The sequence below is a fragment of the Caloenas nicobarica genome, chromosome 1 (assembly GCF_036013445.1).
Source record: "Caloenas nicobarica isolate bCalNic1 chromosome 1, bCalNic1.hap1, whole genome shotgun sequence".
NCBI classification, from domain to species: Eukaryota; Metazoa; Chordata; class Aves; order Columbiformes; family Columbidae; genus Caloenas; species Caloenas nicobarica.
Window position 1 is genome coordinate 121,225,516 of NC_088245.1, and position 12,810 is coordinate 121,238,325.

General features: G+C 44.6%; 1 protein-coding gene across 1 annotated transcript in view; it reads right to left on the reverse strand.

Annotated features, from left to right (window-relative positions):
- The window catches only part of PCP4 (Purkinje cell protein 4), a 51,198-nt gene extending 40,984 nt beyond the window's left edge, over positions 1-10,214 (reverse strand). The window contains exon 1 of the mRNA XM_065658398.1: positions 10,144-10,214. Coding sequence (XP_065514470.1) covers positions 10,144-10,152 — 9 coding nt within the window. The 5' untranslated portion in view covers positions 10,153-10,214. The remainder of the gene's footprint in view (positions 1-10,143) is intronic.
- Positions 10,215-12,810: the final 2,596 nt, after the last annotated feature.

Consider the following 12,810-nt stretch of genomic DNA (forward strand, 5'->3'; position numbering starts at 1 on the left):
AAAGCTGTCTTGGCACTATGAGTCTAAACAACAGCTAAGCAACTGGAAACAACCCGGCCATACTAAAAAGGAAAATGCACAGGGTGATGCACAAGGTGCCCTTGATTGCCAGGAATCAGGGACAGCATTCAATGCACATACAGCAAGCAGAACAAAAGCCAGGTCACTAGCTCTGTCCAAGAGCTGGCCAAAAAAAAATCAGGCATTTCTGTAAATCAGAAGCTCCCAGGGCCCTGCAGCTGCTCAGTGAAATTGATGCTGCTATCAGCTTCATTGCTATTAGCAACAGAGAAAATAAGAAAGCAACTTGCACTGAGCAGCTGTAGGTAGTTCCCTGACCCCAGGACAGACCCACCAGATTACTTGCCCTAAGGCTAAATGTTCTACAGTTCATGCAGTGTTCTAGCCATGGAATAAATCCAGGGGATATGTGGTCAGGCAGATTCAGCAAGCCACCCCTCCCACATATTGTTTCAAACACTCTCCCTCTACAGAATTGTATTTTCCAATTGAAGTTCAATAAAAACCTGCAAGTTTCTCCACTCCAAATAGTCATCAGTCATTCCTTCTGCCTTCAGGCTCCCACTATGTATCAGGCTCCATTCTGCACTTAGTGCCTTGCATATGAAGTGAAAGAAAAATGTTACCCAACCAGGCATTTTCACCTTTTTCCACACATGAACATGGCAAACCATGATGCGATGCCAATAAAAAGGACCATAATGTGCTACTCCAGAAAAGAACCATGCATTGTTAATATTCTAATGTATCCATCCCATGGCTACACAGAAAATAGGTTCCTTAGAAGTTACCTGCAGAAAGCAGAGAAAACTGTTCACTTAGATACAGCTGTGTGCTGCCTGACGCACTGCAGTCAGACAAAAATATCTATTAAAGGTTTACACCACATGACCTCGAAAGATATTCCTAGAATTCAGATAATTTGCAACTTTTGTTGTTTGCACCATTAATTCTAGATCCTTTGCTACCAATGTTTCTGCATCTGCAGGTCCATCCTACAAGTCTAGTTCCAGTATTGAAATGTACCAGGCTCCTAGTCCAAGCAAGGAACATAAGGCGGTGTTCATAACAAAAGCCCTGTGAAAAAGAGAGTCTCCTGTAACCTTACTTGAGTGGTTCATTCAGCTTGATTTGGATGTTAGTGCTATCCAATAGCTTGCAAAATATGCTGAAGGAGAGAAATGAGAGCTAGCCAAGTCTGACTAGGAAATTAAAATTGGCATGAAGTTGGCCTGCCTTAGGCATTTGGCTGCCCTGCTTAAACTTCAGCACATGTGTGCCGGCACATGCATTTTAAAGTGTGCCAAGCCAACAATGCGTTTGCTCTCTTTTCCAGTGGTGAGCATGTATCTGTCAGATCTGAGTGGAGTACTGATATGTATGAAGCAGCTATGAAGCCATGTCTTATTTTTCTAGCATGTCACCTGCAGAAAGATACCTGCCTAGCCATCCACACTTGCCTAGTGTGCTCTTCCTCCTCCTTCCTAGGAAGTTAAGGATTCTAATTTGCAGCAGTTTCTACCTTCTGTCTCCCTTTACCTCACATTTTACTAATGCATGTTTGAAATTCAAGGAACCAGATTTCAGCATTATTCAGGTTTCCTTCCCAGACATCACATAGTATCTCTTAAATTCAAACAAAAGGCATTCTTTGCAGTATTTCAGTTAGTGTTAAAATTATGTGCTTAAAAAGAGTAAATATCCAGAGTATTCAGTATTTTAAAACAAAAATAATTTCATCCTGAGGATTTGAAAGAAAAGCATATTTTCAACAAGAGAAAGTCAGAGAGAGAGCAAGCATCCTATTACATGAAACATTCAAGCTAGAGAATGAAAAGCCCTAGAATTTAAATGGAAGTCATATTTGTGATTTTTGAGAATTATTTTTCTGTGTCTTTACCTCTCCTCTACTGCCCCACCCAGTGCTGGACTTCAGCATTTTCAAGTATGTTTTCACATGTAGCTAGGCATTACACTCTAGTCCATCTCAGGCAGGCTTCTCTCCTTCACCAGACTGTGTTGCATCTGTCTGATGATGTCTGCATTCCCCTTGTTTGGTCCTTTTTAGAGAGAAGTCCATCTTGAATACCCAAAGCTCAGTTTCCTCTTCCCCTAGTAGAAAAGGGCACTCTTTTATCCATTCAACCAAACTTCTCCCTACTGCTCATTGAGGGCTTTGCTAAAACACACACAGCTTCTTAGAGACACAACGTACAGCAGTATGTGTGTAGTGGCACCCATCAGTGAAGGAACAGTTGAATGTCTGGATCAGAAACACCAATTAGCAACCAAAGCCAAACTTATTGTGGTAAAGTGCTATGATACCTATAAAAACAGCCTCACAAATCACTGGTCTTCCTTTATATACTGAGTGTCACTAGGAAAAGGTCCAATATTACTAAAATCCTCAAGAAATCAAAGATGTCCTCAGATCTATTAATTTTTGCCTCATCTGCACACTTGCACCGATTTAGGAGTTAAGTGATCATGATCTTGATAACCTTTTCCTTGAAATTTATCTTCTCTTATGGTCAGAATGCTTTCAACTACTATTCCAATGCTTGGTAATCAGTCTGCTGTTAGATTCATAGAGAACAAAGCAGATTGACAGCCAGGTGTCCAGACCAGTGGTACCTGCTGGGTAGTAAGGCTTATTTTGTAGGTCACAGAGGACACATGGAGATGGCAAAATAAGCCCAGGCATTAGCAATGGTACTGTCTGCTTTCCAGCACTCTGCCCAGTGATTTTTGAAGCTGTGAAGATCCCCAGTTTCCTTGAAAGTTGTCCTCCACCCCCTACAAAACTAATGCACTTCCTGTAAAAAACTGCTCCACATGCAATCCTACTAGTTCCTAGTGGAGATGCTGACTTCACAGGACTGTTCCAGCTGTCTCACTGATTCACTCAAGAAAAGCCTGGTAACTCTTGTCAAGATTAACAAGCTTTAGCATAACATGTTTCCAGGAACAGCCCTAGTCAGTGCTAGCTTGGGCATTTCTGAACTGTGTTCCCACATTCCCAGAAAAGATAAACCTAAAACTCCTCCAAATATCTCTGCACCAGTGTGTACAGCTAGCCAGGACCCGTATGAGTCTCTCCTCTTCATCTTCACTTTTAGGAAACTCACATTGCACTGTTATCTATCACAACCTTTCTGTGCTCAAGAGCACAGCAGTACATGCCCCTTCCAAGTTTAAGCCATTATAATCTGAACATTTGGTTCAGGTTTCTCTAGTTCTTCTATTGCAGCTTCCTAGTCCTGCTGGCCCTATCCAGCAGCTGCTATCCACGGCACCGCTAGAGTCAAACCTGCCAGCCAAGCAGCAGCAAATAGTGCTGGCAACAGAACAGCTCAGACCTTTCTGTCAGGCATTTTGACAGTAAGACTGTGTTAAAGACACTAAATGCACACTTGCATATATTTTGCTGTAGTTAGAGCCCTGTCTGTCCACACCTTAGAAAATCTGAAGCCCTCACACCCAGTGCCACCCTCCTCACCCGCTTGCTGTCTCAGTCCAGGAATCTTTAAGTCTCCTAAGTCAGACAGAAGGACACCTTTTATTTTTTCCCCCCTTTTTCCTTACTTTCAGTTTGAATAGATGAGATCTCAAATGTCATTCTGTCTGCAGTTACAGTACTCACAGTATCAGCTGCACCAATGGTTCGCATCACATTTCACACACTATATGCTATAGTGATAATGTAAGCACATTCAGTGTTTGTAAAATAATACTTTTTTCTTTAAGAGGAAAGACAGTTCAGCTGTAACTAATATTCAAGGCATGTAGGCAGATAATTTTCATTTCTTTTCTGACTAAAATTGTGCTTCTTCCTCCAATTTTCATGTTAGTGCATAAATAAGGCTATATCCCACCTGGTAGGAATTAATCAGATGAGATAGCACCAGCCAAAGACCTGGCCTATGTGACACTTGCCAAGCTTACCTATAAGGAGAGTAGCCTGATCTCAGAGGAAGCATACATGGAGAGTGGGGATAAATTACTTCAAATCCTGTCATTCAAAATAAGTTTTACAACTGCAACTCTTCTGCAGTTGCTTGATCTGAGCTTATCCCATCAAGATTGCCATTCATTTTCCTACTAAGATAGCCTATATGATTTGTCTCTTCCATCTCTTTCCATAAGATAAATACTAAATTATTAATTAATAAGTAGAAGGAGAAAAAGGATTTGCGAGTTATGATTTGACCTCATTTCTGCTTATCTACCATATCTTTTATTTAGAAACCCATTGTCCAAACAACTGAAGAAAGAAACAGAACACTTTTTCTTAGAGGGAGAAGGTATGTTATTCATCTCCATTAGAAGATCCTATGCCTTGCATAGAAAGTGTTACACAGCTCAGTGAATTTAAGGCTCTTTTGCAGCTGACAGGGTGAAGAAAGGCATAGCTTTCTTCTGATGCACCAAACCTCTTCTCCCAGTCTCCTTCAGCCAAGAAGCGGGTGTCTCATGATTTACATACCCAGTGTCTAGCCATTCTATTACAAGTTTTTCTGTAGCAAAGTTACAGAGAAGAGGTAAAACATGTAAACACTGACATTTTCCTAGTCATCCCCCCCCCAAAAAAAAGAAAAAAACACAAAAAACACAGCACAAACAACAGCAGCACACAAGACAGACAAGAGCAAATAGTGTCCTGGAAATCAAATATTTTATTTAAGTCAATAAACAAGCACACAACAACCTGTGATGAAAAGACCACCACTGTTCTCATTGAAGTTAACTGCTACTATACACCATATTTCATCATGAGCATGATCTATTTACATAGAACCTGCTGGAAGATGACTCTTATAAGCTTGCTGACGCATTAGAAATTTAGGGATATTGGACTAGAAACTAATATGCCTCTGCAACCTGAAATGATATTCTATTATCAAGTGCTGCAGCATGAAGGTTGGAGTTTTACTGTTTTATAAATGCAGCTTTTGCTTTAAGTTACTCCTTCACAGGGAAACATGGTACCTGAAGCACACTATTAAATTTAACTGTCCTTAATTGAAGTGTTATGTTGTTTGAATCTGTTGGCATTCTATACATTCCAAAAAAAACCCAGCATGCTTCTGTCTAAACAGGATGTCTGACAGTTTCACCAAATTGAGATCAATTTCCAACATGACTTCTGAGTGCTATTTTAGAAGATGCTTGATCCCACTGAAACCACACTGATGGAAGGTGTAGGCAAAGTGACAGATCTAAAACTTATTGTTCTCCCTTCTTCCGCCTCTTTTGAGAGGCAATTTACCACTCAGCTAATAAATAGATGTGAGTTAAAATTAAAAGCTGATGTTCATGTGCCTTCTCTGTCCCACCCCCATCCTATAATAGCTGCTGAATTTCCTCCTCCACTCTGCTAAGTTCTTGCTGCACTTTTTCGATCTATACAGTTTTGTACCCATTCTGGGTGTAACCTCAGCGAGACCAACAGTTAACAGCTGGGGGTCATGGCAGTATCTGAAAAATGCCCCCAGAAGGGCTCCTCTAAGACAACTGTCTGGCTCAGACACCCCCCAGGACTATAAGCATGACACAAAAGAACAGGAGCTCCTTTAAACAAAGATGGCACATTTCCCCCCTTCAAATACTAGCTATTTGATTTAGTGTTATCAGTATTATTGGTGTACAATCCTCACTTCAGTGTTTAAATACATCTGGTTCTAAGACTCTAAATACCATTTCAGTGGAACTGAACTCAGGAGAGCAACACACAAAAGAATCCCAGTTTTCACATTTAACTACCTGCAGCAGCTACAGTATCAGGCAGAAGCCTCTGCATATGCCTGATACATCACACTTGATTGTGTCCCTCTCTAATGGCCTCCTGGTGACCACATTTGTCCAGAGTGATAGAGACATGTTCCAGGTTCTCCCTCAACCTGGAAGGAAGCAGAAACCCTCTGTTTCTCTGCCAGCTTACGGGCATGCCCAAACCACCAAGCCACATGTTATTACCAGTTTTGAAAACAGCCATAGCAGAGCCTGCCTTCGTGGTTAGTGTTTCACACACACCCCAAGGACTGGTGAAGCTCAAATTTCAGAAAAAAGGTCTTTGACACCAGTGTTAGACCATGTCACCTTTCCATCTTTGCTGCCTTAGCTGCCCGAGTATCTCCCACTGAGGGTGATCTGAACTCCAAAACAGAGATTCAGTACTCTAGGCTGCAGAGGAGAGCTGTCCGCAGCCCACCCCCCATCACTGTCCTGCACATCCCTATTACAGGTCACACAAGCCCCCTTCCCAATCTTTTTGAAGGTGTACACTACAGAGCAGTTGCTGCAGGATTCAAAAAGCTCAGAGGTAACATAAGGCAAAGGGAAAGATCTTGCTGTAGCTCAAAGAAGGAAAAAGATCCAGGGCTCTTTTTATGCAAAGCCTGACAAAAAAACACACACAAAAAACCCCCACACAAACACACCACCACACACAACCAAACCACACATTTATGCAGAGATAAAGTCCCTAGCTCCTAGCCACCCCAACTAAGAGACCTAAGCACCCTACAGAGTCAAAACCCTAACAGCTCTTTTCTTCTGTCTTATGACTTTTGTGTGCCTAGTTGCCTGAAGCCTGTTTCAAAAGGAAATCTAGAATACCCTTGCTGCTGCCTGGTAGCTTGACTGCTCCTCAAATACATAAAGCTGCTGGCTCAAACCCTGCCTTAGGTGGTGCACATCAACACCTTGACAATCAGTACAGCACTTCACTCAGGTTGCTTAAGGCTCCTAAAATGCGAGTTCTTCCTTTAAATCACAGGTGCCTCAGGCATGTGGGCTGATTAGGCAGTTTTCCTGAATGGTTCTCCTAAAGTTAGACACCTAAATAGCACATTAAAGCTGAACTCCTCCCCTACCCCCGCAATACCTCTAACCCTTTAACATCAAACAAATAAATGCATCCGACAAGGCAATCACTGCTAATGCTGTTTTAAACTCCAACTCCTTACACAGGCACTTCGTCCTTGAGCTACTGGAACAGCATCCAGGTCTGTAACACCATAATGTTTAAGTGTCCACCTTCCCAAGTCCAGACCTTATTCCTCATGACAGCCAGAATCATTCAACGTAGGAGGCAAGAGTGGCAGTGACTGTTGTAAAAATGTTTGTATGATGAATGCTTCTTGTGAACCTTTGGACCAGAGGAATACTGTCACCATGACCAGACCATCTGCAACATGTGAGACAACAGGTATGACAGGATTCCCTGTGGTAAATCACATTTATGCCAGCTGCAAGTCTAGAGGCTCACTGGTAAAACTTCTGGCTGTGAATAGAGATTTGGCATTAACCTATGAGCTCTTTACCCAGGATTACTTCCCCCAGTTCATCCTACGTGACCAAAGATCTTTAATGGAAGAAGAGCTGTATCTCACGGGTGCTCACTGACAGTAGCTGTCAGCATGGCTTTTCTCTCTAGGCTCATTAAAAAGAAAGGAAAACACCTACAGACCTAAAGAAAAGACTCCTCTGTTATTTGAGGACAGATTTTCAAAGCTACTTCAACACCTAAAAATGCATTTCGGTATACAGTAACATTCCCGAGAAGCTCCCCGTACAGCTAAGTGATCTATTTGCCCCTAAAACCAAGTAGCAAGAAGCATTAACCATGTTTTGCAATGCTACAAGGTAAACTCTTATACCTCAAGTTCTCTGTAACTAGTTACAGGGCCAGACCTTTGCCCAGCAGACAGAGCATCTTGAACATTTTCAGACAAATATTGCGGAGGAAGAAGTGTAGGTTTTTTCTGTAGAAAAGTTCTTTATCCTTCCTGAAAAATAAGTTAGCTGCTAGAAAACAGAAAAGCACTATAGTCAGATGAATGGCTGCTTCCTGTTCAGCTTTCTCCACCAGGAGACTGGTAATCACTGCCCATATAGCAGGGAATAAGTTAATTTTGCTTGAAGCAGTAAAATAAGAAGCCATGTAAAGTCTCAGCAAATATCTTGAAGGATATGAGAGCTCTCTTCAGAGATTCCTGCAACCATTAATCAGGCTTCACTCAAATCCTGACAATTGTTAAAGTAAAAAACCTTCACATCCTCCCAACACCATTCTATTTAGGATAATCTTTTGATGGCTCTAGATGAGCCTCTTTCAGTCACCCTGTCCTCAGATTTTCTGGCAGATTAACACAAAGAAAAATATTTTTCAGTTACAGCATTAAAAGTGAAATCCACCAGGACTCCATCCCAATCCAAATACAAACAGATGTCTGAGGAGCTTGCTTTCTGCTATATTTTTTGACTAATTTTTTAACAAGAGTCTTTTGCAGTGAAGTAGTTTGGGGTGGTCCAGTTGCTTTCATCTGCCTTTTGGAAAAAGGATCATCTATTGATTAATAGCTGACAGGCAAGTAAAAGCAAGGAAGCTTTTCTTCATTAGAGCTGTGAGTGATAAACTCTCCAACGTTGTCAGTTGAATAACAAAAGCGCTGAAGACATTGAGACTAGTGCTAAGTGTCACACATACATGGCTCAGTGCTGCACCAGTGAAAGAGACATTTCCAGCTCTGATGGTTTGCTAGAAATAATGTTCTGTGAAGGCACAAGGAAATGTATTATGAATAGAGAACCCATCTGCTGGTGTGCGGGATGATCTTGATGTTTATCAGGACTTTTAAAATCCAAAAGTCAAGCAATCTAATTATGAAAGGGTAATTTACTGTGCAAATACAACCCAGCACAGGGCTATAAAAAGAGACTGCCTTGTAGAGTTACAGTTAAGTACAGCAGTATCACTCAATTGTTCCTCCTCACAAGAAGATTTCTCCCCAAATGCTATCTTTAATTAGAATATAGTTGTGGCATCTCACAGAACACTTCAGCTAGCCTGTGTGGCAAAGGGACAGTGTCTGCAAAAAAACTCCACACTGCATGAACCCTGTCCAGTTGATAAAAATACAGGCAGCAACCAAAGGAAAGTCAGGAAGAGCTTGGCGCATTACACCTGGACTGCCTGGTCTCCACGAACAGCAGAAAAGCACCATGGGGATTTCCTCTGCTTTCCTCATTTAGCCTGACCTGCAAGCCAGGATGTAAGCTTCTCCTCATAAATCCCTGAGCCAGAGACCTTACTACTACATTACTCTGTCTCATGTTTACACCTCATCCATCTAAAGGTACAGCAGAGTGTAACACCTGTGCAACAACTAATCAAAACTTACTTGGTGTCACTCAATTTTGCTGCTAAGAAAGGAATGCCCATTTGTTAATGAAGCAGTGGGTCTTTTCTAACAGGAAAAACAGATGCTGGGTAAGGCATAGTTATCAGGTATCTCTACTGCTTCCCAAAGAAAGAGTTGCACTAGAGAATGTGGAATCTGCCAGCTGAACCTGCACAGCACTTGACTGACTACACTGCCAAGTACTCACCCCGCCTGGTGACACTTCTAATAACAAACACACTAGTTTGCTCCAGAGAACTTTTCCACCGCAAAAAGACCACAACTGAGAATTTTCAGCTTATTTATTTACAAAGGTACAAATGATCCTTACATGTTTGGCACTGTTTCCATTTTTTTCTTTAATTGCAGTCCTTCCCAGGACACTATTTGTAAAGTTCACATCGGCATCCAACTACAAACAGGGCAATTTTTTCCACGAGCTCCAGCAGATAACTTTCACACAACTTACTAAATCTGCATAGGAAAGCATTAAATGCATCTTTAAATTATTAGAGTTTTAAAGGAATGATTCACCACTGGTGCACATGGTCCTTCAAAGGGTAAAATATTGCCTCGTTTTATGCTTAGAAGGCACATACACACCTGTAGAGATCTCTTTATCAGAAGGCAGGATTTAACAGAAGCTGCCTACTCCGGACTCCCCACGCAGCGAAAGAAACACCTCTCGGGTCCACCAGCTCCGCTGGGAGAAACAGCAGAGCCTCACCGCTTTCCCGCCGGGGAAGCGCCCAGCCCACTCCAGCTGCTCATCAGAAGGTGACGGTTACGTCCAACGCCAAGTGCTGTCCCACGCCGCAGCCGCTTTACGAGGGGCTGCAGCCGTTCCCCCCACTCACACCCCCCCCAAAAGCCCCCGCTGGAGCTCCCCGAGAACCCGCCTCGCCCCAACGGCCGCCTCGCCCCAACGGCCGCTCACCTCGCTCATGTCGCGCGGCAGCCCGGCTCGCGGCAGCCCGGCTCGCAGCAGCCCCGCCCGGCACAGCGCTCCCGCCGCCCCGCGCCGCCCGTTAAGAAGCGGCGCCCCGCGCCCAGCCTGGCCTGCGCCAGCCAATGAGCGCCGCGCCCTCGCCGAGCCCCCCGGCTCCCCTCGTCCGAGAGGGCGCGGCGCCCCCTGGCGGCGGCGGCGGCGGCTGCAGCGCGGCAGCGGTTTCCCCGGGGCCCCGAGGGTCCCCGTTCCCCACACCCGGGAACCCGCCCCCGCCTCCTCCTCCTCGGCCGCGCGGGCAGGACAGAGGTCCTGAGGCAGGAACTCCCGGCCTGTGCTCGTCCTCAGAAAACAGTGGTTACGAGTACCGGGACTGCTGCTTTCTTCTCTTTAGTGACCAATGATAGAACCCGAGGAAGGAATGGCAGGAGGATGTGCCAGGGGAGGTTTAGGTTGGACATGAGGAAAAGGTTCTTCCCCAGAGGGTGGTGGAGCACTGGAACAGGCTCCCCAGGGAGGTGTCACAGCCCCAAGCCTGACAGTGTTCAAGAAGAGACTGGACAAGGCCCTCAGACACACGGTGTGAACTGTGGGGTTGTCCTGTGCAGGGACAGGAGCTGGACTCGATGATCCTTGTGGGTCCCTTCCAACTCAGGACGTTCTATGATTCTGTGAAGCACCCGGCAGAAGCAACGCTGCCCTTCTGGGGGAGACAGGAGCGCTCCTACAGAGGAAAGAGACTGGTCAGCAAGGGAAGCAAAGACTTCAGCCCGGGAGCCGGGGGTGGAGCCCACCACCCAGTTTCGGGGTGGCCGGAAAATGCTCATTAATGCGTACAGATCGGATAAAATAGCCAAAGTTTCACAGCTCTCCACACCACCTGGCTTTATTCTTTGTTACTGAGGAGCTCAGGAAGTCATAACGTGAGGCTCGCTGCCATTGCTGTTGAAATATATAGCACTTCTCCATCTTTCAGCTTTTGCAGATATACGGAAAAGACTCCTCTTGGTAATTGTTCTGAACAAATTATTAAAATAAAACTTTGGAAAGTGTGCTGTTATACTCCAGCATCCATCTTTTGATGGAGCACATTTACTATATTTGGCAATACACATTCAGATGCTCTGACTCATGTATCTGTGAAGAAATATAGGTTCAATTTGCTCTGGGAATGCACTTAACTCCCTCAATTTTTTTCTCAAATCAATGAAAAAGTTAACGCATTATTTTGGAGAGCCTGAGAAGCTTGCCAAACCTTTCCACTTCCAGGGACTACCTTGCAGCAACCTCTTCTCTTCATCAAAATCTGTGTCCAGCTACAGTCGTAACAGAGAGAGTGAAATAAATTTTGTGAGACCTTTCTGGAAAATGCCCTTCCCCTTGGAGTTGCAGAGAAACAGACACCGCAGCTTTACCTTTCTATACCACCCATCAGTAGATGCTCAGTGAGGGAGGGGCACATGGAGCCATCCCGTTGCAGTCACCACTGCCACAGCTTTCAGGCTGCTCCTGCCTGAATGCCAGCCTGTCCCCTGCCTGGCCAAGCACTCCTCCCAGCACTCTTCCCAGCAAGGGTGGGCTGGGGTCCTCCACCTGAGGTGGGAAGAATATAAGGATGCTGCCCAGGTATGTAGGGATGGGATCAGGAAAGCTAAGGCACAGTTGGAGCTACATTTGACAAGGAATGGGAAGAATAATAAGAAGGGATTCCACGGGTACATTGGCCAGAAAAGGATGATTAGAGAAAATTTACCCTCCTGGTAGATAAAACAGAAGATCTGGTGGCAACTGATATGAAGAAGACTGAGGTACTCGACAAGAGCTATGACTGTCATCTATCTGGACTTCTACAAGGCACTTGATACAGTCCCCCACAACATTCTTACTGCTAAATCAGAGAAACATGGCTCTGAAGGATAGACGGCCAAATGCATAAGGAATTGGTTGGATAGCTGCATCCAAAGAGTTACAGTCAATGGTTTAATGTCAAGGTGGAAACCAGTAGTATCCCCCGGGAGCCTGTACTGGGACCAATGCTGTTTAATATCTTCATTAACAACATAGTGGGATTGACGGCACTCTCAGCAGTTTTGCAGATGACACCAAGTAGTGCAGTTGATTTGCTTGAGAGAAGGGCTGCCATCCAGAGGAACCTTGACAGACTTGAGGGTGGACACATGTGACCCTCATGAATTCCAACAAGGCCAAGTGCGAGGTCCTGCACCAGTGTCAGGGCAACACCAGTATCAATGCAGGTTTGGGGATGCAGGTATTGAGAGCAGCCCTGTGGAGGACTTGGAGATACCAACAGATGAGAAGCTGGACATGAGCTGACTCACAGCTCAGAAAGACAACTATATCCTAGGCTGCATCAAAAGAAGTGTGGTCAGCAGGTCAAGGAGGTGATTCTCCCGCTCTACTCCATTCTCATGAGACCCCACCTGCAGTACTGCCTCCAGCTCTGGGGTCCCAGCACAAGAAAGCCATAGACCTGTTGAAGCAAGGGCCACAAAAATGATTAGATGAATGGCACACCTTTCCCATGAGGAAAACCTGAGAGAGTTGGGGTTGTTCATCCTGGAGAAGAGAAGGCCCTGGGGAGACCCTATTGCAGCCTTTCAGTACCTGGAGGGGTCCTATAAGAAAGATGTAGGGAGA